Here is a 25,368-nt window from a genome sequence, read left to right as displayed (position 1 = left end):
TCTGAGTAAGTAAAAAAGACTTGCTAGAATTAGGTCTGTTCTTTTACTAGATTCGGAGGTCCAGGCTATTTTGACATACACTGGGTATATGGTGTTATGAAACTGAACTAATCGGCCATTCAGGTTTTTGCTCATCCACTATGCAGAAGATAATACTGGAAATGAGTTGATGGTGTGATAGAATTATTTTATGTAATGGGTATTTTCAACATTAAGAGAAATGCAGACTAAGGATGCTCAGGTCAAAGACCATACTTACCCAAAAAGTGCTTAACACAGTATAGAACTAACAGTCATATGACTAGCTTAGATCATTACAAACCAATCACCAGAACAAATCACAGTGAAGAAGACTTGAGTGACATTGATTTTTACTCATCTGTATGATTTAAATGTACATATCTTTCTATTCAGGAGACTCACACAGGTTGTTGTGGCCAGTGATCTCCCGGCCGTGAATAAAACTTCATTTCTGCAAAGAGCAACTTGGGAGTCGTGTCAGGTAGCCTATATGCTGTACAGCTGAGAAAGACAACAACAAAACATCTATAATAGAAGTAGCCTACTAAAGATATGCTCAAAAGACAACAAAAGAAACAGCTCAAGTGTGATTGAGGTGATAGTAGCTTCTTGACGGGACGCCGTCACCTTACTTCAGGAAAGTATTGTATTGTATTGTAAGGATTCAGGAAATTACATTGGGATACTGTAGTTATTATTTTTAACAACTGGAAGTTGTTTAAAATGTCCGTGGTGAAGAAGTCAGATTAAGTAGGTTGTAATTTCCACGACAATAGTAATCTACTTATTTGGATTAAAATGATAGACAACAGACCCTTCTGTTTGATTAGCATCTAATCAGAGTGTAAAGAAGTGTGTGTGTGTGTGTGTGTGTGTGTGTGTGTGTGTGTGTGTGTGTGTGTCTGACTGTGCTTGTAAAATAAATTCAGAATAAATTTAATATCCTGTGGAGATTTACAGCATAATGCCTTGTTATACAGAGTTAGACTTAAATGGCTACCAGCCTCGATAGTGACTGGCACTTATGCAGTCATATGTCAAGTCTGTAGCAAATAAGCAATTCAATTTGAACACCTTTAAGATGATTCTTATATTAAATGAACACGTTTTGCTTTGTGTTCCGGTGAAAATGAGCTTCGAGACGCTGGCTGATGCTCCTGTTTGTCTCACAGCACATATGAGGCACCTTGTTTTCCTGAATGAAATCGTACGCGCGCGCTATTAATAGCACCGGCTCTCTGACGTCACAATGGAAGCCGCATCTGACTCGCGACAGATGATGATTCTCTCAAAGAGCCTCGCGACCGGGAAGGACACAATATCCCCGCTTATTTACCAGTCTATACGCTTGCAAGTATATAGGAATTAACTTTTTTTGCGCACAAACGGGGACGTGGTGGCGGTTAGGAGATGGTTTTGCAGCATTTCCCCAGCTAGCGACGAGCGATTGTTCTTTCATAACATCAGCAAGCTGCAGTCACTGTATTCAGAATTCTTGACTTCTGACAACAATAAACACTCACATCACAAAGACACGGTACGTATGCTTGTGTCCAGCGTGTGATGGCTTTTGTTTGCAGGGTGGTGTCCTCGTGTAATTCATCATGCACCTTGTAGGACAGTTGATCAACTTCTTAAATAGAGACAACGATGTATTGTTTTTAAATATGCTAGGCTATGAGTAGATTATAATCGAATTTTTGTTGGTTATGGAATTATTTCCCAAAATTACATTTCGTGGACAATGTGGAGTAATGTCAGTATTCTCCATACGGCTATGGTAAAAATGCACAACATAACTAACGTCATTGCTTTGCAAGTTTACTACATTAGCCTACTATTTGCATTTTCAGCAATGAAAATGTTTCATCTATGAACGGTAAATAATTACATAAATGAAAATATTTGTTTTGTGTGGTAGCATCTAAATTAACTTATTTTATTCACATTAATAATAATAAAATGTCAACTTGTGGGGTAATAATTTTTAAGGGTCAGATGAGATATGAATAACGTCTTATATGGGCACCTGCATGCTTCCACGTTTCACTGTGTGCACTAATGTTACATGTTTACATTCGGTTACACTTTATTTTAGGATGTAGGCTAGTTGCATTGTACTTACTCAAACAAGTAGGCTACTGAGTACTATTAATTTACTACATGTACTTAGGGTTAGGGTCTGGTTTAGGGTTAGTTATAATTATGCATAATTTACTGTTATTACTATAGTATGTACATACAGTAAAGTGTAAATACGTCACCTTAAAATAAAGTGTTACCTTACATTTTAATGTATATGACATACACACTGCAATATCTCTTGATTCAGCAGTTAGGGTTAGTAGGTTTTTGTATGACTGTTCTGCAAGTTCACACTTGAATGCAATAGTCACTCCAGATGTATGTGCTTTAAATAAAAATCATGACTTTGTTTCTTACTACCCATTTACTTTTCCATTTCTACTCGATTCAACTTGGCTTTCTTCATCTGTAATTGTAAGTGGTTGGAAAAATGCAGTAAACCTGGGTACCACTTTGGTTTTAATAAAACATTTAAGACAGCAATTTCAGAACTGATTCTTGCTAAAACCTCATTATTTGTTCAAAGTTAAATTGCAACAGCCCCTGAAAAAAATGCCAATGACTCTGTCTTCGTACTGTATATAAAGAGATTTCACCATAAAAATGAGTGGATAACACTGTGGTAGTTATAGAGAGCACAGAGGTGCATACAGAGGTGCATGCATGGAAGTTTTGTCATCATGCTGAATGAATACACATGCCTTAATCCAATTTTTAATGCACAAGTTTACAGATAGCTGATCTATGCTGATTGACATCACTGTTAAGACATTTTTGAGGTATAGGAATTAAAGTCTCAGTGATGATTTTTCAGAGAATGCTTTTTTACACCTCACCTTTAACAAAAGATCCAGTGGAAGATGTACTGAAGGTGTGAAGGTGAAAATTAGAGGTGATGCTGCATCATGTATCAGCACTAATTGGAGTGATAAAAGGCCACATCAGTAATTTAATATTGTATTATGTAATCAGACGTGTTTTTCCCCTTGGAGTTAAGACATGAGAAATAATTGTATGCTTTCAATATTTAGTAATAATACCACATGGATTATCTTTACTGTTAATGTTATTATTTAATGATTATATTAGATGCACCTGCCAAAGACTTAACAGCCGATAATTACCAGAGCTGTCATTAAACACACTCTTATATTGTTAGCAAATATTTCGAATTTTTTTAGTTTTTAATTAAAATGATCTTTATATTTGCAGTCATGCACACTGCATCTGTCAAGAAAGTCATATGGGTTGTGTTTTGTCCCACTCAGCAGGAATAAGTGGATATAATGTAGGGCAACTATTTTAGGAATGCGAAAACAAGAAGTCCTGTATTATATTGAGGTTTCATTGACCCACAGCAAGGTCAACGCTCTCTGCGGCTTCTGCTTTCTGAAATGAAATACCAGTATGAATGTGCGTCGTTATGAATTGTTGTACAATAATTCCTCTTGTCATAGGGTGCTAAAGTTAAGTATGGACTACGAAAGACCCAACGTAGAGACCATCAAGTGTGTTGTTGTAGGAGACAATGCCGTGGGGAAGACTCGCCTTATTTGTGCCCGGGCCTGCAACACTACCCTGACCCAATACCAACTGCTGGCCACCCATGTACCCACCGTCTGGGCCATCGACCAGTACAGAGTCTGTCAAGAGGTAAATCTGGTCTCAATTAAATTTACCTTGCCATTATCATTGCAGTACGTCAGGCCCATGGCTGGAGATAATGAGCGCATGATCCCCAGATTTGCTTCTGTCAGGATTCATTTAAATTTCAGCTGGCAGAAGGGAAACAGATTACAGAAAAAGATCAAATACGCCTGTGGTCTTCTTTGCTCCGGGGCAGGGGTGCTACTTTAAAAGCCGAATTAACGCTATGACTCCTTGTAGGTCTTAGAGCGTTCCAGAGATGTTGTGGATGACGTAAGTGTGTCCCTCCGGCTATGGGATACCTTTGGAGACCATCACAAAGACAGACGCTTCGCCTACGGGAGGTACAAATACATTCTGTTTGATTTGCACTTCCTGTGTAATAGTGAGGCTAGCTTAAAAGAATTGTTCACCCAAAAATGAAAAGCTAAGCTAAAGCTAAGCTAAGCTAAAATGAACAAAATGCACCATGAATCTCTCAGAACAATCAACATTCAAATATTCTATTTTAAAATATTTAAGTATATTCAAAGGTAATGCTTCTTGGTGTGTGTTGGTCCGTGTACATTTATTTATTTATTTATTTTAAATACTGAAAGCAGAAAATGTTAAAAAAAGAAAAGAAAAGAAAAAAGATTCCAGCTTAATTTTTTAGGTTCAGCTTGAAGTATTCAGCTTCCATGTGTAGGGGGGCATGAAACGGCCCTTTCCGCTTATTGGCAAACCAAAGATCAACCCGTGCCATTACCCTTTTCTGTGTAACAAATAATAATAGTCATCTGCTGCTATAGTTGTATGGATTTATAAAGCGTTTACTGTGATATAATATTTATGAAATAACATATAATAATACAACATATAATAATATTTCTGTGGGACACGTAGGTTGCCGAATTTAAGTATAGTTCACCCAAAAATGAAAATTCTGTCATCATTTACTCACCCTCATGTTGTTCCAAACCCGTAAGACTTTCGTTCATCTTCGGAACACAAATGAAGATACTTTTAATTAAATCTGAGAGATTTCTGTCCTTTCATTGACAGCTACGCAACTACCACTTAAAAAAGTTCAAGAGATCGTAAAACTAATCCATATGAATTGAGCGGTTTAGTCCAAATTTTCTGAAGAGACATGATCGCTTTATATGATGAACAGATTTAATTTAGTCTTTTAATCATATATAAACATTGATCAGCGAACATAAATAAAAGCTCAACCGAACCTGCTTGACGCACGAGAACAAACCTCATTGGTTCATGCTGAAGCTCAAACATGCTGCGTAACTCGAGAATGAGCCTCATTGGTTCTCACACGTCAAGCAAGCATGCATGAGCTTCCATTTACAACAACTGATGTGTGAGTTGAATGTTTATTTTTGAATAAAAGCCTAAATTCAATCTGTTCATCATATAAAGTGTCTTCAGAAAATGTTGGACTAATCTGCTCAATTCATATGGATTAGTTTTAAAATTTAATTAAAAACATCTTCATATGTGTTCTGAAGATGAACAAAAGTCTTACGGGTTTGGAACATCATGAGGGTGAGTATTGATGACAGAATTTTCATTTTTGGCTGAACTATACCTTTTGAATGCAACATACACGTAACATTATTTGTCTGTCACTTAAACCAATCACTTACCATGTTATATGTGCATTTCCAAATGAGATTTGAGAGCTTGATACTTAAGAATACAAGTTTAAATTTCAGTTCTGACACCCTAGCTATTGTATTACTACTTTTGCAGGTGTTTTTTGTTGTTTACCATTCATTTTAATTGTATAGAATAGAGCAGTGTGAACATAGTGCTGAACATCTTCTTCTTTTGTGTTCCTCAGAAGAAATATAGTCATATACTGTAGGTGCGAAAGAACATGAAAGAAAATGATGACAAAAGTTTCATTTTTGGGTGAACTATCTTTTTAATTCCTTGTTAAATTAAATTAATTTCATTAGGGTGCATTGTATTTATTTATTTATTTATTTATTATTGCAATCAGTGTGACTAAGATTAAACTAAATAAAATAAATATGAGGGTATGCATGAGAAAATGTCACAGTGCTCTTTAGTTAATATCTCAACAAATTACCAGAGAAAAATTTTAATTGCTTCTTTAGTTCACAAATGCCACCAATTTACTGAACAGAAAGACAGGAAGCATCTTGCCATCATATGCTTTCATCATTCGCTCTGACATCAGACACTGAGCTATTTGCAACTGAATGTGTGCCGAACATGACAGCTGAGCACTGTTATGTTAACTCATGGCCATTTTGTGTCAAGCACTTGTTTAATGAGGTGTTTCTTTGCATTCATCACACGCTCACTGCTTCTCATGCTTTCTTTTTATGGCATTTTCAGAACTGAATAAACATAGAATGTTCTCATTTCGGTATAGTGGTGGTAACATAATTAGCATCAATTATGTTATGTTGACAGATGTATTTAGCATGCAGCATTCATTTTCTTATTTTTGCTATTTCATTCAGGGTCATTTTTTTGTTTAACTGTTAATAAAACAAACACATTTAGGTAATATTACTGATATCTGGCCAGTTTTTACTGAAAGGTATTATGGTTGGTGTTATATTCATGGTAAACCTCACTTATTATTCAGCAAGATTTTTTTTAACGAAATTACATTTTTAGTAAGAGATGGCAGAAACATCTTAACTAACGATATTAGACTACCGGGTGTGTGTTAATCCACTGCCTAGTTCAATATTACTGTTCGTGACTGCAGAGGGAATCAAAGTCATTTCCTCTAAAGTTCGGTCCCTATGAAATCCCAGAATGCACTTTGAAAAAAGGGCATCATCTGATCGCTATATTTACTTTACGTTGCTGGAATATAATACCTGGAGCTCATGCCTTGTTATAAAGCTATGTTTTTGATATATATCATTTACATTTAATTGAGTGATCTTGTCATGTCAAATGTAATTTAGTCATCAGTGTCCCAGTGCTTAGTGGATTGTTAGCACCCAAATTCATGTTCATGATATACTGATTCAAACCAGCTAGAGAGGGGAATGAGACACAGTCCAATAATCCGTTTCAGAGAAATGATATTCCTGGAGTGTTCAGTTCTTATGTCCTTTTGGAGTTGTTTAACAGATGGTGTTCAACAGGATGGGTATGACCCGATTCTTCCCTCTGACAGTCTGAAGAGAGACTTTAGAAATCCAAAGAAAGGTTGTCTGTATATTTACCCTACAAGAGAAAGAGTATGACATGATTTAGTGCTAAACCCATCTCAATCCAGATACACTAGACTACTTCAATCAAACACACTTGACATGTTCAATGGAATTATATTTTTAGTCTTCCTTGCTTTATTGCATCCTAAAATAACACCAAGACACTGAGGTCTGGAGTCATAAAGCTTGGCTCTGACTTAAAGAATGACCTCTAGATGCTCACTGCCCAGGGCTTCAATGTGTTAGTGGTGTACTCTGTTGTCTTTAGCAGTAGCCCATAATTTAGGAACCAGATTCTAAAGTCCTACACCTCTCAGAATTCCCATGTCCTGTCTGTAACTACCAAATAGAAGCGTGAGAAATGTGTGCCCTGCTTTTTGAGCACAGGATAATAGTAGGGGAGGGCAGCATGAATAAATGCTTATATCACAGTATCAATAATATTATATAATGGAAAAACAACAACATGAATGCTGCATCATCTCATTTTGGAATTTTATGGACGCAGACTAAAAGATATGATTTATTCATGAAAAATGATAAATCTCACATTATGTAACATTTCAAGGGATGGCTCAACCAAAAATGAAAATTCTGCCATCATTTACTAAACCTCATGACATTGCAAATCTGTATGGCTTTCTTTCTTCTGTGGAGCAGAAGGTATAGACAGTCAAACAAACAAAAAACTGATGCATTTCCCAAAATATCCTATTTTACGTTCCACAGAAGAAAGGTTTGGAACAATATGAGAGTGAGTAAATGAGTAAACTATCATTTTATGTTAAAAACAAAAAGAAATATTATAGAATAGATAGTGCCAAAATCTGACTGGAAGAGACGCATTTTTCAACCTGCCGTCAAATATTCATATAAATTATACAACAACTCCACTTGAAGTGGTGTAACAAACGCTCCTGAATATCAAGTTCTTCCTCATCTTAGAAAAACACAATTGCAACATATCAATTACTTCAACATTTTCACTCTCACACAGTATATACTTACATATCTCTTGCTGAGTGACTGGTTCGTTTTGTGATAAACGAGAAGAAACAACTCAGTGAAAGAGAAGTCATAAATCTGGGTGATTAGCTGACATTGTTGACAGTGGAAAAATACAACCTTTACCGCAATCAGTCTACATGAGTTCACCTAAAGGAGACAAAGACCCTCTTGCATGGATGTAGCAATATTAAAATGACTCCTTCTGTTAGTGTGTTTCGTTTTATTGCTAATTAAGAGGATTTTACTCCCTGGATTGATGTATGGTTAATAAGGATAATCGCTGCTTATAGGCTGATTTACTCTCATTTATTCAGGTTGAGGGAGTTATTGTTGAGTTCCTGAAAGGGCAAACTGCATCCATGCTGGCCCTCCAAGACATTATGAAGTCCAAATAAGTGCTACATGTTTTACCAGAAGTGCATTGATTTTGGCTTAACATCAAAACAGGCTTGTCTCTAGAGCACTAGGGTGATCTGCCAAGAGCCCCATTTCGACCGGAGATGTCAGCAAACAATTACTGCAGGCAGGATAGTCTTTAGCCTAGCAATTATTGGGACCATGCTGTGCCATATCAAAGTGTTCAGATATCTTCAACCTCACGTCTTAAAAGCTGCTTGATATCAGACTCTGGGCTACTGTATCTTTGGACTTGTCATTAAAGATTGTGGAAGTATTGTTGTTCTCCTTCAGACAGATTTCCCTGAACTGTCATTGACTACAAAGGCAAATTATTATGTAGCATTGTTCTGTGCCTCTTTTTGTTTGTAGGGCTCCTATGATCTTTATGCAAGCCTGTGAAACATAAGAGAGACACTGTAAGTCGTCAAGCCTGCTAGCATCTCCATAATTCTCTGCATTGCCAAGTATGTGGTGTGGTAGCTGAGACCTTTGCTTGCCCAGTCAGCAAGAAATGCACGATTCCTTTTGTGGACGATGGCAAACGGGTGATTATACATTATTCACCTACTTGTGTGGTGACGGGTGTTGCTCCCCTCCCCAGGATAGACTTTGTACTAATCTTGCTTCAGGAAGGTATGCCAGCAGTGCGCCAGAATGTCTGCATGTCATCCTCTTTGTGCTTTTGTTTTGTCTGTTTTGTTGACCATGTTTGTTCTAGTCCTCACAGATGCAGCCAAAAAAGCATTGCCAAAGGAGTTTGTAGTCTTGGGCATTCATTGTGTCTAAACTAAAGGCAATCTTTTTGCGTGCTGTCAACGAGTCAATGTCAGGCTGGCATTAATATTGCAGGTTTTGCATGTCCACCAAACACTGAAGGACTGTGATGTTTCTACGGATACCGCTTGGCACCTGTCACATACGACACTCTTGGCTTAAAATCCTGTTAGCATGCGTGTTACGTGGTGTCTTGTCCTGTGTTGTTGCCCAGACTAGTTTTCATTGGAAAATTAACTGATTTCCTTTTTACCTTTCACTTTCAAAGGTCTGACGTAGTGGTTCTTTGCTTTTCCATCGCCAATCCCAACTCCCTACATCATGTTAAAACCATGTGGTACCTCGAGATCAAGCACTTCTGTCCACGCACACCCGTCATCTTGGTCGGTTGCCAGCTGGACTTGCGCTATGCTGACCTGGAGGCAGTCAATCGAGCTAGGCGACCATTATCAAGGTACTGGTAACTAAATCCCCTGTCCCTATTCCTTTGCAATTCACAGCTATTCCTTTGCAATTCCTATGAAAATTCCCCTCAGGATCAAGTTGCATACGCTTTAACCAGTTGCGCTGTCACATTAATGCGAGAACTGACTGTATTTATTTGTCTCTCACAGGCCTATTAAACCTGGAGATATTTTGCCTCCAGAGAGTGGAAGGGAGGTAGCCAAAGAGCTTGGCATCCCATACTACGAGACAAGTGTTTTCGACCAGTTTGGTATCAAGGATATCTTTGATAATGCAATCCGAGCAGCCCTCATCTCCAGACGCCACCTACAGTTCTGGAAGTCCCACCTGAGGAAGGTCCAGAAGCCACTGCTGCAGGCACCATTTTTGCCACCCAAAGCACCTCCACCACTCATTAAGATCCCAGAGTGCCCAGCCAAAAACCGGGATGGCCCAAGGCAACTTCTTGAAAGCCCCCTGTGCGCTGATGTAATGTTCATCATTCAGGAACACGTCCACTTGTTTGCCCACAGGATCTACCTGTCTACCTCATCGTCCAAATTCTTCGACCTCTTTCAAATGGATTTCTCGGATGAGTCCCAGTGCTTGGTGGTAACAGAGCGTCACAGGCGGGATCAACTGATGCGCACACTAAGCCTGGACACAGAAGAGGACGTCACTGTTCTCCCCAACCTTTCGCCTTGCTCGCTCCGGGCATCCAAGAGTGATGGTACCCTCAAGGTGATGAGTTTAAGTGGGATGCACCGGCGCACCAGGCTGTCCCTGGCCTCTTGGAGCAAGGCTTTCTACAGCATCCACAAGGAGAGCGTGATCAACCCAGTCACGGGTACGCCGGCTCTTATGACTGTTGTGAAGATGGATCATTCCATCCACAATGGACCATTCAGTGCCGTCCTACGCTTCCTCTACACTGGTGAGCTGGATGAAAAGGAGAAGGACCTGATGAAAATCGCCCAGATTGCAGAGATCCTAGAAGTGTTTGATCTCAGGATGATGGTGGAGAATATCATGAACAATGAGGGCTTCATGAATCAAGAGATCACAAAAGCATTCCATGTGAGAAAGGCAAACCGAATCAAAGAGTGTCTCGCCAAGAATAATTTCACAGGTATTAAGGAACCCAGATGTGTTTAATTTATCTTACATTGATTGAGAAAGTAACGTCTGACTTGAAAATGATTATTTCAACATCTGCTACATCTGCTACAACATCTGCAAGCCTCCTGAAATGTATTGTTGAGGAAATTACTTTTTAATAGAATACCAAGCCACAAGCTTTTCATAATTAAAAGTATTTCAACTACAGGTATGTAGCTCAAACAGTGCTAGCAACTTCAAGGTCATGGGTTTGATTCCCAGTGAATGCATGGACTGAATGATATATCTTGTTGCTTTAAAAAATGGATAAATGTACATGTAACTACTGTCAAGCCATAAGAAAGCTGCTAACTACATTCAAGCTATGCGCGATGTTGCAGTTTGTCATGATATACAGCTGCTTATTGGATAAGTATTTCATTAAAAGCAGCATGTTTTACTGAAACTACTGTCATACTGAAAAAACATAGTTATTAATAGCGTCACTACATTCAGTTATTTAATTTCCAACACTGTTGTTGATGTGATAAAGCATTAGTGGTGTATAATGGGATAGCAAAGATGCTATAAAAGATTACTTTGTAAAGAGCAGTTACTCATGGTGTGTTGGACTGTCTTTGCAGATGTGGTGTTCAGTTTGGATGATGGCACCATTAACGCCCACAAACCACTGCTGATCTCAAGCTGTGACTGGATGGCTGCCTTATTTGGGGGCTCTTTCATGGAGAGTGCAAATGACGAGGTGAGTGTGAAAACAATGTTTAATGAGCTCCAGTTAGGGCACTGAAAAGTTTACATCTTTATTTTATCCTTAAGCAGTAATGAGTCTGCCAGTTCATAAACAGATGGTACAAGGTCACACCGCTCAGACATTTACATGTGAATATATACTCAAATAGATGCGCACTGACACATTTTACAGACATTGGCTTGTCAACAAATTGCATCAAATTCTTGAATAACTAAAATAGTCTGGTCTGGTGTCTCTAAGTGACGTTTTGAAAATCTATTTTTGCGGTGATGAATGATCTGTCAGCTCTTATGAGCTTGGGAGTGAATGATGTTTGTTTTACAAGACATTTATAATATAGCAGGGTTATTACATTTTGAAAAATGTCATTCATTTGTATTTTGTTTTGCATTGATTTTCAATTTAAGTTTATCTGTAGTAATTGTTCATTCTTTTTATTGATTTATTATTATTTGGAAAACAACTGTTTTCCTTTTATCTTGAACTCAATTTCTTCTGTCAAGTTCTTGTCTATATTTTAGTGCACATTTATAGTGTTACTTTAGATTTTACTTATATTGTTTATAGAGTTACTTTAGATTACGTATATTTGTTAATGATAATAACCTTATAGTATAGATAGCATCATAATTAATAATTCATTTTAATTGCCTAGCCATTGACATGCATAATTCATAATTAATGAGCTGAGATGCACCATCGATACAGGTAAGCTACTTCCTTCTGTTTGAAGCAAACATTATGCTTTTTGCTGGCTCCACGGATGCCACATGCACACTTAATCCTGCTTCCACTGTCCAAATAGACGCTTTCATCTGTGGCACTGTTCAGTAATTTCCTCCTTAATAGGTGGAATAAAGCCAAGGTGGAATAAAACCGAGTTTCCTCCCTGAGGAGGAAAAGCAGACGTCATTCAGAGACAGTGATCTGTTTTCTTCTATGGATAATTTTTGCACATGGGACTTAATGCATGATGGCCAGTCATTTTTATTTGCCTTAGTGCTCTGACATTTCATGCCAGTGTAACAATTGGGACAGCTATATTTTAGGCAGCGTCCTACTTTCAGACATAAGTCTATCTATAGTGCTTGCTCAAATCCGAGAGAGCATGCCTCTTTTTCTTGCGCTCTCTTTTGGAGTGGTTGACTACCCCAGCGAAACACAGACTGTGCTTGCCCTTGAAGAGTATTATGTAATGGGTTACGTAGCAGCATCTATCTGCATGTTCTGCTCAAATGTGCTTAGTAATGCTAGGCTGCTGGTGAGCCGACCATCCGTTTCATAGAGATTAAAGACTGAAAAGTCCCGTTTCCAATCAGCTGACCAGAGACTGCTAAACACACATTGTTTCTGTTCTGAAATATATATATTTTTTATCTTTTTAATTGTTGGTGCTCTTGAGCATATTTCTTCAATGGTCGAATTCAAATCTCTAGTGTGAGTATTACATTTCTTTTGTAATCGCCCATAAATCCTGTGAAAGTCCACATGAAATCAAAATTACATTTAACTGGTCTCAAAAATATTCAGCATAATTATTAATCCCCAAAAAACTACAATAACTTACTGAAATAAACTCAGCAACACACTATATTACAAAATAAATACATAAATAATAACAAGAATACTACTAATAATAGTTATATATAAAATATATTTATAATTATACATTTTGATTATATATTAAAATAAATAAATATATAAAATAATACATATTATTATTATTAATAATATTATGATATTTACCAATGTATAGTAGTATATAAAAATATATATTAATATATTTAATATATAAAATAATACATATTATTATATTGACCAAGGAACCTAAAAAATGTGCTTCACCTGGTAACAACTTCATGTAAATTTGATTGAGGTCAAAATTTTATGTCGTCTGAATAAATCAACCTCACAAATTAGGTTAGATCGAGCAGAAAACAATATTGTAGGTAACAACTGCAGGGTTTTTTGAGCATTTTTATAACTAGCTCTGCCTTTTAACTGATTTTCCTCTTTGGTAGATGTCACAAGTCCTTTTATTTTTCAACCTCTCCAAACACCTGTCATATAAAAATGCCCACGCAATTTAATCAAGTCTCATTCTACATTTTTTCCACCAATGTCCTATTTCACTCAAGAACGATGTCATATTTCAGAAGTAAATGGGATGTAAATGCTATTTCACGCTGACTTAGTGGCACCAAATGGGATTGAAAAAAATGTATAATGACGTACGTTCATATGTGTTGCCAGGTCTCATTCCCCAACACCAGCAGGGTATGTATGCAGGCAGTGCTCGAGTATCTCTACACCAGTCAGCTGTCGCCCATGGCAGACCTGGACCCAATGGAGCTAATCGCCCTGGCCAACAGACTGTGCCTTCCACGGCTCATTGCCCTGACAGGTGAGGTTTCTGCCAATGCCCCGCCACACGCTCCAAATGACACACAAGACACCACACGCATTCCTCAAGCACAGAACTAGAGCCCGACCGATATATCGGCGGGCCGATATTATCGGCCGATATTAGTCATTTTCCAAACTATCGGTATCGGCATTTATAACGGCCGATAAATGAATATTTAAAAAATAAAATAAAAGCGGACGAAACACCCTGCAACCATGTTATGAGTGTTGGCGCTGCATAGTTTGTCCACCAGAGGGCACTATACAAGGAAGACTGCTAACATCAATGAGCTTGGAAATCACAACGAACTTATTCTGCCTAAATAAAGTAATGATAACTGTATTTATAACTAGCATATCTGTAGTTCCAGTCCCTGTATTGTAAAACGTAAGTTAGGCATGCGAGGAGTGAACACTTAGACATAGAGAAAAAGTATCAAACATAGCAGCTAGCCTGTGCATAAAAGTTAGCTTTTCTTTTACACGTGTGTGAAATCCAAGTGTGCGTTACTGTAGGGGTAATTAACACATGGTTACCGAGTCGATTGTTCCCTGGGATGCGTTTTCATGAAAATCGAATGTAAAGAGTTTTATCTCTAAAAACAGATTAGCTTATAACACTAGTATATGGGGCACAGAGTAAGTAAAAGTAAATCGCTAGTTAATGCCACTAACAAGGCTCAAAATAGCCTCACACTAACACGGTAGCATAATGAGGGTCCCTACATGCAAACCGAAGCATTGAGAACTTTGTAAGTGTACAGACAGTTTAATAAAAAGATACTTTATAAAGACAGTACATTACGCGTTTACAGCCATTCGTCATCTTGGAAAACAGTCTCGACTAGTCGAGTCACGAACGCCGTGCTAAGTGAGCTGGTCGATAGGAATTACGTTTGTGAAATCTAACGTAGCACGGCGTTCGTGACTCGACTAGTCGAGACTGTTTTCCAAGATGATGCCTGTAAACGCGTAATGTACTGTCTTTATAAAGTATCTTCTTATTAAACTGTCTGTACACTTACAAAGTTCTCAATGCTTCGGTTTGCATGTAGGGACCCTCATTATGCTACCGTGTTAGTGTGAGGCTATTTTGAGCATTGTTAGTGGTATTAACTAGCGATTTACTTTTACTTACTCTGTGCCCCATAGCGTTATAAGCTAACGTTAATCTGTTTTAGAGATTATACATTAGATTTTCATGAAAACGCATCCCAGGGAACGATCAACTCGGTAACCATGTGTTAATTACCTCACATAATGTATTTAGTGCATCAGTAAGTAGCAGATTTTAGAAAGCAGGCAGCAAATGATGAAAATGGTTTGTTGTAGCTTGATGGAATAGATGGATAGAATTAGGAGTGACCTTTGTCTTGTTTAATAATAATACAAATGATGATGATAATAATAATAATAATATCATCATCATTGATTTTTTTTTAAATTATTACTGTCAATATTAATAATAATAGTTGATTTTTTTTTGTTCAAAGGACTTTGTTTCATATCTTAAGTTTGTATTTTTAATATACATTATATTTATCAGAACTTTAATATATTCTGTTCTGTTGTGACAATAAAGTTAATTTAAAAAAAAAAAAAGTTTATTTTTAAACTGCATTATATTATTTTAGTAAGGGTGAGGACTCTTAAATAACTACAAATAACTAATGTTAGGGAAAATCTGTTCATGTTTTGTTACACGTTTCTGGATTTTTAAAAAAAATATATATCGGCCGATATATCGGAATATCGGATTTTTAAATCACCAAATATTTGTATCGGTATCGGCCTTAAAAATCCTTTATCGGTCGGGCTCTACACAGAACCATTTGACCACCTCAGATCCAAAGCAAACAGGCCTTTGAGCCCTTTCGGTCTGTGTTGCTTAGCAACGAGTGATGTCAAGGTGCCAAATAAAAGAGAATGTCTCCACAGAGCTTTGTGTGGCACACAGTACAATCTGTCCGGCAGACGTTATCTAATGACGTGGTGGTGACAGGCTGAAATGTATCTGTGACTCCAGATGCAGCTATTTACCTCAGGTTTTGCATAGCCTGCGCCGCCTCGGAGAAAACACATTTTCTTTTTTTGTGCACTGTCAGATTATTTACAGTCTGCAAGAGTAGCAAAGCATCATATGAAATATTATTTTATGTAAATAACACTGCTTTGCTTAAACTTGACATTGGGGAAAAGCTCATCTGAATATACCTTCTGTTTAACAGATATTTTCTCCCCTCAGAGCAATACGCCGTGAGCGAGTTATTAAAAGCATCTAAAGATGGACAGGATATCGATGGAGAGGTACTCACCTATCTGGAGCTTGCTCAGGTAAATCTATCCTTCGTTATTAAAATGGTTAAATAATAGTAGAGAAAAGTGTCGGCTAAATGTATAAATGTAAATATTAGTACTGTGGATCATTAAAAAACACTAATTGATCACATAGGATAGTTGTAGTGAGTCACGATTAATCGGCTGCTAATATTAAAACTTGTAATTGTAAATTCAGTTATATAATCGAAATTATTCAACCCCCATTGCAAATCAGGTTTAATGGCAAAATTTACAGACTTTCAGTAATTGAAATAGCTCAACACAACAAATGTTTCAAGTGATTTCCCCAAATTCAACTGTAAATGCAACTTTTAATGACTCCAGTCTTCAAATTATTCAACCCATCCATCCATCCATCCATCTTCTACCGCTTATCCGGGACCGGGTCGCGGGGGCAGCAGTCTAAGCAGGGATGCCCAGACGTCCCTCTCCCTAGACACTTCCTCCAGCTCTTCCGGGGGGACACCGAGGCGTTCCCAGGCCAGCCGGGAGACATAGTCTCTCCAGCGTGTCCTAGGTCTTCCCCGGGGTCTCCTCCCGGTGGGACATGCCCGGAACACCTTCCCGGGAAGGCGTCCAGGAGGCATCCGGAAAAGATGCCCGAGCCACCTCAACTGACCCCTCTCGATGTGGAGGAGCAGCGGCTCTACTCTGAGCTCCTCCCGAGTGACCGAGCTTCTCACCCTATCTCTAAGGGATCGCCCAGCCACCCTGCGGAGAAAGCTCATTTCGGCCGCTTGTATCCGGGATCTTGTCCTTTCGGTCATGACCCACAGCTCATGACCATAGGTGAGAGTAGGAACGTAGATTGACTGGTAAATCGAGAGCTTCGCCTTGCGGCTCAGCTCCTTCTTCACCACGACAGACCGGTACAGGGACCGCATTACTGCAGAAGCTGCACCGATCCGCCTGTCAATCTCCCGTTCCATCCTTCCCTCACTCGTGAACAAGACCCCAAGATACTTGAACTCCTCCACTTGAGGCATTATTCAACCCCCTGAATAGAATCCCTCACAACATCACAAATCTGCAAAACAGGTGTTATCTCAAACACACCTGATGTAACTAATCAAGGACTTCATGTGTGCTTGTGCAAGAACACATAAAATATCTGAACTAGCTAGGTTTGTCACATTTGACTGCATGTTAGAAATATGGCTAAGTCAAAAGAATCATCCAAAAAGTTAAGAGAAGGTATCATTGCCGTGCACAAACAAGGAACAGGATTAAAAAAAATAGCAAAAGCATTAAATGTTCCTAGAGACATCGTTGGAAGCATAGTTCGCAAGTTCAGAGTTTAAGGAACAGTGGTTACACTACCTGGACGGGGCAGAAAAAGGAAGCTATCAACGGCTCCAACCAGATTTCTGAGAAGGCAGTTTCAGAAAAACCCTTGAGTGTTACTGCAAAAGACCTGCAGCAAGACTTGGTTGCAACAGACACTGATGTTTCAGCTTGCACAATAAGGCGCGTACTAAATGCATGCCAGAACTCCAAGACGTACACCACTACTGACCCAAAAGCACAAGAAAAGTTGGCTCCAATTTTCTCAAAATAATATAAATATGCCACAGAGATTTTGGGATTCTGTTCTGTGGAGCGATGACACAAAACTGGAACTTTTTGGCCCTATGGATCAGTGGTATGTCTGGAGGAAGAAGAATGAAGCATATGCTGAAAAGAACACTCTGCCAACAGTTAAGCATGGTGGTGCTCGGTGATGCTCTGCGGCTGCTTTACATCCTCTGGCACTGGAAACCTGCAGCGTGTGGAAGGCAAGATGGATTGATTGAAGTATCGGGAAATCCTAGGAGAAAATGTCATGCTGTCAGTGAAGAAGCTGAAGCTTGGGCATCATTGGACCTTCCAACAGGACAATGATCCCAAGCATACCTCAAATTCCACCAAGGCTTGGTTGTAGAAGAAGTCCTGGAAGATTCTACATTGGCCATCACAGTCACCTGGCTAGAACCCTATAGAAAATCTCTGGTGGGATTTGAAGAAGGAGGTTGCAGCACACAAACCCAAGAATATTACTGAACTGGAGGCCATTGCGCATGAGGAATGGGCTAAGATTCCTCAGAAACACTGCCAGAAGCTGGTGTCTGGTTTTACATCTCGTTTGCATTAGGTCAGAACAGCAAAAGGGTGTTCTACTATGTACTAAAAGGCTTGCCATGAAGGAGTTGAATCATTTTGAGACTGCAGAAGTTATTAAAAGTTGCATTTTCAGTTGAATTTGCGGAAACCACTTTTCCGCAAGCCAATTTTCTCTCAGAAAATCTCTCACATTCAACATTTCATATTAATCAGAGATTTATCTCAAGATTAATGTGTTATTTTCCCCAGCCCTAGTAAATACTAAATTGATAAAAAAAACTTTTTTTAAAAAAAACATACACATAAAGACATTTACTGTAAACAACTGGCAACATTAGTAGAAAATAGAGTATTGCTTTAATATTTTTACTGTAATTTAACAGCTTTCAGAAAGATGTTTTATGTAAACACTCTTTGTCTCTACAATAAAATCAGCTGTGATTTTACAGGTGCAAATTACAGAAGTAAATATATCTGTAAATATCTGGTATTCTGTATAACTGTAACTACTATATGTAATTTATCCAAAGCTACAATAAACATATTGCAGTTATAATTGCCTTGGCTTGGAGCAACCCTGAGAGTTGTAATAGGTTGCTATATAAGCCCATGTACTGTTGGCACCATTTCATTTTCCATTTAGCCTACCTTAAATTGTGCAATAACCTTCAAAGATTTGACAGTAGCAGCAAGAACTCATAGTAAAATACAAAATATAATTTTAGAATACAAGATGACACCCTTTGTTTACAGTGATCATACTGTATTCCAATATTTAGACTAAATAACAGTGTGACTGTTTATCATACAAACAATGTTAACGTCTTGTTTTTCATTCTCTTTGTTTTGATGACAGTTCCATAATGCTAATCAACTCGCTGCCTGGTGTTTACACTACATCTGCACCCATTACAACAGGATATGTGCCAATTACCGCAAAGAGATAAAGTCGAAATTGCTGGGTAAAAACATTTCCTGAACTATTATGAGACAGATGCAAACATCGTCATTGGAACTGCATGATTTAAAGCACCTGTAATTACATTTAATTTTGCTTTATTACATAGAAGTAGCTATGATGAGTCTTTAAGAGTGTCCTCTTAAAGTGATAGTTCACCCAAAAATTAAAATAATGTTTCAAATCCATATGCTGTTAGTTTTTATTCCTATGGAACACAAAAGGAGATTTTTTGAAAAATGCTTACGTTGCTCTTTTTAACTATAGTTCATAGTGACAGTGAAGTTGTTCTTTTACCTTTTATGCATAACTGACAGCATACAACTTAAATAGGACTTTTTATGCTTTTTTTTTTTTTACATTTTCAGCTTTCTTTAGTATAAAGTTACTGTTTGAACATGAACAATTCAGTTGCGTTAGTAGTGTGTTGAAACTATTAGACATTTTCCAAACATGCTCAAAACGGTTGACCAATAACAACACACTGGTCCAGCCGACCAATCAGAGCACACTGTCCTTTTCGGAAGGAGGAGCTTCATAGAGGCCGGAACCAAACAGAGCGTTACAGACAGAAATTTTTCCAAAATATTCGAAGAATAGTGGGGTTTTTTTTAACAATTAAACATGAAAGCAAAAAATTTAATAATTACAATTTTTAGGTGAACTGTTCCTTTAAGAGGACACATTTCTGCTTCCTAAGCTTTGTTGTATATTATTCACCCTTGACATCTTTCTGGGTTTGTGTTGTAATGTGAGCAGAAAACCAGGAATATCTTGAGAAGCACCGCTGGCCTCCGGTCTGGTATCTGAAGGAGGAAGATCACTATCAGCGGGTGAAGAAGGAGAGAGAGAAAGAGGATGTGGTTTTGAATAAACATCACTCGAGGCGACGCTGGTGTTTCTGGAGCACGTCCCCTGCTGTTGCTTGAGTCTGTACCATTCTAAAGCTCGTTTTATTTTCAAAGCTCTTATGTTCCTTCTTTTCCTATTTTACTAAGATGAAACAGGCCACTCTAAACGAGCAATCGGTTTGAAGCACAATCTCAATGTCCAATCAATGCTGGCCAACAAATCTGTGAAGGTGATGTAAGCCTATTCCTTATGGTGTAATATTCGTTTTAATAATCGTGCTGTTGTGTCGGACATGTTTGTGTCACAGCAGTGATCTGACTGTGTTACACACATAAGAATCTTTAAGCACTAAGAGGATTAGGGAATCTGTTTTATCTTGTATTTCCTTTTTTCACTTAGGTGCTATATACTGTATATTTGCATTAACACTGTTAAATGAAGTCATCTAAGTGGAAAATGCTCATTATGCCACTAATTCTGAGCACATACATTTATTTACAAAATTAGCATTGTACGATTCTGTGTTCAGGCAAATTTTGGGTAATGTGGGAGGCCTGTGATTTGGATTATGACCAAAAACTTTGAGCACTTGATATTTGGGCTTGCAGTAGATTGTAATATAATGGATGTAGTTTGATCATTGTGATTGTAAGAGCTTACAGAATTCAGCCCTATGTAAATAGCAGGGACAGGAATGAATTGCTGGGTTATTCCTATTATGCAATACATTTCGAACTCCTTTTTCAAAAACAAAACAAATGGATGCATTTCTGGAAAAGAATATGCTGGTCCTTTTTGAAATATGTTCTGGTAAAACTCAGGCACTTAAAATGATTAATTATAACTTGATTATTTACAAAATGTCAAGAAACAGGAAAGATAGGATGATATGGAGCCCCAAAAAGGTCATGGTGACAAAAATATGAGATTGGCTTGTGGCTTAAAACATCACTTAAAAGAAAGTGATGTCTATTCTCAGAACAAACATAAAACAAACACAACAGAACTATATAAAGGCTATTCATATGAGTATGTTTAACCTAAAGGATTTATACTTTCTTTAATTTGATACGGTACTCCACATAGGAAGAACAGACATGCTAAATAGTTACAGATTGATATTGTCTTGGTCTGGAGCAATGTTTATATAGGGTAACGTGAAAATAAGTGGGACAGTCTGAAATCTGCCTCGATGGCTCTAAATTAGCGCGCGTTGCAGTTCCATTTTTTACCATAGATTTATATTGGAAAATTGTGGGGTGCTGTAGAGCTGGGAAGGGCTCCGAGATCGGCTGCCCTGCTTAGTATCATGATACATGCTAGCTGAAGCCATGCCCTAATTTTTACCATATCCAGCTCACTTTATGACTTAAAAGAGTTTAGAATTTTTATTTTTGTTGCAGAATGCTGAATACATTTACAATTTATTGTTGAGTCAGTTTATATAGAGGTCATATAAACTGACATATCGATGATGTCAACATGAAACGGAATTTACAAAAGATTAATGGCCCGTTTACACCAAGAACGATAACTATAAAGATAACGATAACTATGTTCGCGTCCACACCAACACACAAAAACTGTTTATTATAAGCGCATGCTGCAGTTTTGTGGTCTGCTGCTATAAATGCTCGAGCTCTTTAAAGCAAGATGGATTCTGATTGGCTGTGAATGTTTTTATCATTCATCAGCCGGACAAAATCGTTGTGAAAGTAATTCCAACGGTTTTCTGTGACGTTATCCTTATAGTTGTGGTGTGGACTGCTATTCTTTTATATTCAGAACTAATTTTTTAACTAAATCTCTGTTATAGTTATCGTCCATGGTGTGAACGGGCCTTAACTAGGAATAATGAGGAAACATCAAAAACCTAAAACTGATTTCAAATTAAAACAACATTCCCAATGAACATTATGATTTAAAAAAAGAATAAGCAACTGATTATTATTATTTATTTATTTTTGAGAATTTAGTACATGAAATTACGTAAAGTTTTAATTGAGATTTTTATTGTGATTAAAGAAAACAAATTAATTGGGTTTATTTTAATGGTGAGTTTAATATTTGATCCAATATTAAATATGATGGCGACTTCATATATATACTGCATAATATGAATGACCCAGCTCTGTCCAGTTGGAAAAGGTTTTACAGGAGCTACAGTCTACCAGTTAGGCCCGTTCACACCACAAACAATAACTATAAAGATAAATAGCAGTAAGTATATTAGCATTCACTTTACATTCACATTAGCAACGAACGATATTGCTCTGTTTATCATATGCATGCTCCAGTTATGTCGTCAACCGTTTTAAATGCTCGAGATATTTAAGGGGCGGTTCAGACAGAACGCGTTTTTTTTCATTGTACTGCAATAAACACACTAGACGGACGTCTTTAACCATTGCGTTCGCGTCTCGCGTCTTTTGCAGCGTGAAGGCAGGATGGATTCTGATTGGTCAATTTTATCGTTCATCGGCTGGAAAAAATCTTTGTGAAAATGACCGTTTCTCTGTACCGCTATCGGTATAGTTGTGGTGTGGACCTTGGTCATCGTCCTCGGTGTGAACGGGCCTTTACACTTTATTTTTCTAGTCTCTTCCATGTGTTGTAGCATAATGCTAATCTTTACTGACAAACTACACATTCACTTATAATTAGAAGGGCTTAGAAACACGCTTAGTTCAGGGCAAACCATATCTAACAAAAATAAATAGGCCTAATGTAACCACTACTCGCATATAGTACATATAATACATGAATTCCACCATTGTTGTGCTAGAAGTCACATAGCCTATGTACTGTAGTGGATTGTAACTTTATTTACACTTCAAAGATTGTCATAGTTGTGAAAGCTAAAACGATTTGCTGTGTCCTGTAATGAATAATTATTCATGTAACTTAGATGTTTCATGGGAGGATATTACTGGCTGTTTTCACAGGTAAAGAATGTACTGCGGCTTTATGTGTTATATTTATTACACTTGCAAAGACAATGACAGTTTTTGCTCGACAAAACACCCGGTCGGTGCCGATGTATCCTAAATGAAACCAGACGAACGATGTAACTGCCTAATAAAGGAGGAATGTTCATACTTGAAGAAAAATAATAAAGTTTAGTCATTATATTGTAGATATTATTTAGTTTACCAAAGCAATATATAGATGATCACATGCATAAGATACCATGATTGTTTTTTTGTCGTTGTTGTTGTTTTTTTGTTTGTTTTTTTCAGTGGTATTGGCGAAATTGTTAACTATTGGTAGCTGCTGAAAACCAAATGGCTGGTTCATTTGGTTCTTGCTGTCTAAATGCCTTTGATCTTGCTGGTCATTATCTTTAAAGTTGGTTGTTTGTTTATTTATGTATTTCATTAATTTATTTTTTAAAAATGGAATATTGTTGAATAAATTATTGATTTTACTTGGTATCAAGTAATTGTGTTTTCTTATTCTATAAAATGTTTCTAATTCAGTGATATAAATTATTTTACGTGTTACTATTAACCAATTAATATGGTCATAAAACCGCATTATTTTTTATTATACAGTTTTATAAGTATTAATACATTAATACATTTTCATGGTCATATCTCATGACCATAAAAAAAGCAACAAAACATCTGCAAAATAAAATATACATACAATAAGTATGTAGGTATTTGCACAGGTATTTTAACATCTAAATAAAATAGTATGTAAAAGTAATATTACATAATGCCCTAGAGTTGCTTCAATAACTCGTTTGAAAAAAAAGACATCCTGTATAATGTGGCTCTTTGATCCCGACCTAATCCTTCTCTGACACACAGGGCGAGTTCTGGCGAGAGGGGAAAATCTGATTATATAACTTGACTTGTAGGGAAACGGCGTGCGTGAGGCTTCCTGTGTCAGTTTAGGATTCGGCTAATGCTGCTGACTGTCATTGACTTCAGTTAAACTGCCAACAGAGCTGTAATCGCATGCTACTGCGAGACGTTTCCTCTGAGGGGTTGAGCTCAGGTCTCAAGAGCGGGTTACAGGTGGAGCGTGTGACAAGTCAGGACATGCTTCTGGAAGAGTAAAAGCACTTGGCGAAGTCACACATTAAAAATGTTGACTGGGAAACTGTACAAGTACTGTGTGTTCCAATAACAAAATAAATATATAAATAAATGCTGGGGGAGGGGAGAGGAGGAGACCCAAAATATTATGGACGATTATATTTTAACCCTTATACTCTTAAAACTCTTTTAACCCTTATATTTTCATAATTTGGCTGGGTAGCAAAGAACAGATTTAGTCTAGAAATTTAAATATCTGTTTAAATTGTCTTAAAGCAAAATGTGGAAATTTTCCCACACCTCACCATGAACTTGATGATACAAAAACGTATCAAAATGAACTACGTGCAGTGTTGCGGAAAGTTACTTTTAAAAGTAATGCGTTACAATATTGTCTTTTACAAAAAACTAACTAATTGTGTAATTTTTTTTAATGTTTCATGGAAAGTAATGTGTTGTTAAATTTGCGTTACTTTTTCTCACCTGGGACCCGTTCTTCATACGTGGATTACTCCGTTATCTGGATTTTACTGTTGACAATTTGACATGATCCAGGATTGTTAGGTTCTTCGAAGCTCATCCCGGAGTTGCTGTCGTAGCAACTTGTCCGTAAGCTCAAACCTGCCCGCGCGGGAGCAGGCTTATTTCATGTAAACAGGATTAGATGGCATCTTTTTAAAGGAACACGCCGACTTTTTGGGACTTTAGCTTATTCACCGTATCCCCCAGAGTTAGATAAGTCCATACATACCCTTTTCATCTCTGTGCGTGCCGTAACTCTGTCTGACGCACCCACCGCTAGCCTAGCTTAGCACAAAGACTGGAGGTAAATGGCTCCAGCTAGCATACTGCTCCCAATAAGTAATATAGTTCCCAGTATGTATACAGTTAGAAGATGGCTGTGTCTCATGTGACCTTGTTATTTGTACACGCTGTGACTATACAAATCACAACATTTAAATAGGAAAATGTTGGCGTTATTTTGTTACTTATTGGGAGCAGTATGCTAGTTGGAGCTGTTTACTTCCAGTCTTTATGCTAAGCTAGGCTAGCGGTGGGTGCGTCAGACAGAGTTACGGCACGCACAGAGATGAAAAGGGTATGTATGGACTTATCTAACTCTGGGGGATACGGTGAATAAGCTAAAGTCCCAAAAAAGTCGGCGTGTTCCTTTAAGCGGAGGTGATAAAGTCTGTTCCAGCCACTGCTACTTTC

The 25,368-nt window shown here is 37.6% G+C and overlaps 1 protein-coding gene across 3 annotated transcripts; it reads left to right on the top strand.

Annotated features, from left to right (window-relative positions):
• The first annotated feature begins 1,301 nt into the window (after nucleotides 1-1,301).
• On the top strand, nucleotides 1,302-23,539 carry rhobtb1 (Rho related BTB domain containing 1). Of its 3 annotated transcripts, XM_084135228.1 has the most exons (10): nucleotides 1,302-1,558; nucleotides 3,564-3,759; nucleotides 3,994-4,097; nucleotides 9,406-9,591; nucleotides 9,752-10,710; nucleotides 11,324-11,442; nucleotides 13,705-13,855; nucleotides 16,103-16,191; nucleotides 19,154-19,259; nucleotides 20,015-23,539. In XM_084135228.1, the coding sequence occupies exons 2-10, from the start codon at nucleotides 3,580-3,582 to the stop codon at nucleotides 20,182-20,184; spliced, it is 2,064 nt and encodes a 687-aa protein (XP_083991354.1). In that variant the 5' UTR covers nucleotides 1,302-1,558; nucleotides 3,564-3,579; the 3' UTR covers nucleotides 20,185-23,539. The 3 variants fall into 3 exon arrangements, with proteins under 3 accessions (XP_083991354.1, XP_083991356.1, XP_083991355.1); XM_084135230.1 differs by lacking the exons at nucleotides 1,302-1,558; nucleotides 3,564-3,759 and adding an exon at nucleotides 8,733-8,779 and having other exon boundaries at nucleotides 4,000-4,097; XM_084135229.1 differs by lacking the exons at nucleotides 1,302-1,558; nucleotides 3,564-3,759; nucleotides 3,994-4,097 and adding an exon at nucleotides 8,814-8,908.
• The last annotated feature ends 1,829 nt before the right edge of the window (nucleotides 23,540-25,368 follow it).

This window comes from Abramis brama (assembly GCF_963993115.1).
Source record: "Abramis brama genome assembly, chromosome: 14".
NCBI lineage: Eukaryota > Metazoa > Chordata > Actinopteri > Cypriniformes > Leuciscidae > Abramis > Abramis brama.
This window is presented reverse-complemented; position numbering and strand designations above follow the sequence as displayed.

Bases quoted from the DNA above. Each gene is read 5' to 3' on its own strand.
- rhobtb1 (XM_084135228.1), top strand. From the start codon at position 3,580: ATGGACTACGAAAGACCCAACGTAGAGACCATCAAGTGTGTTGTTGTA. The intron at 11,443-13,704 runs GTGAGTGTGAAA...ATGTGTTGCCAG, and splicing joins TGGAGAGTGCAAATGACGAG to GTCTCATTCCCCAACACCAG. The intron at 19,260-20,014 runs GTAAAAACATTT...TAATGTGAGCAG, and splicing joins GATAAAGTCGAAATTGCTGG to AAAACCAGGAATATCTTGAG.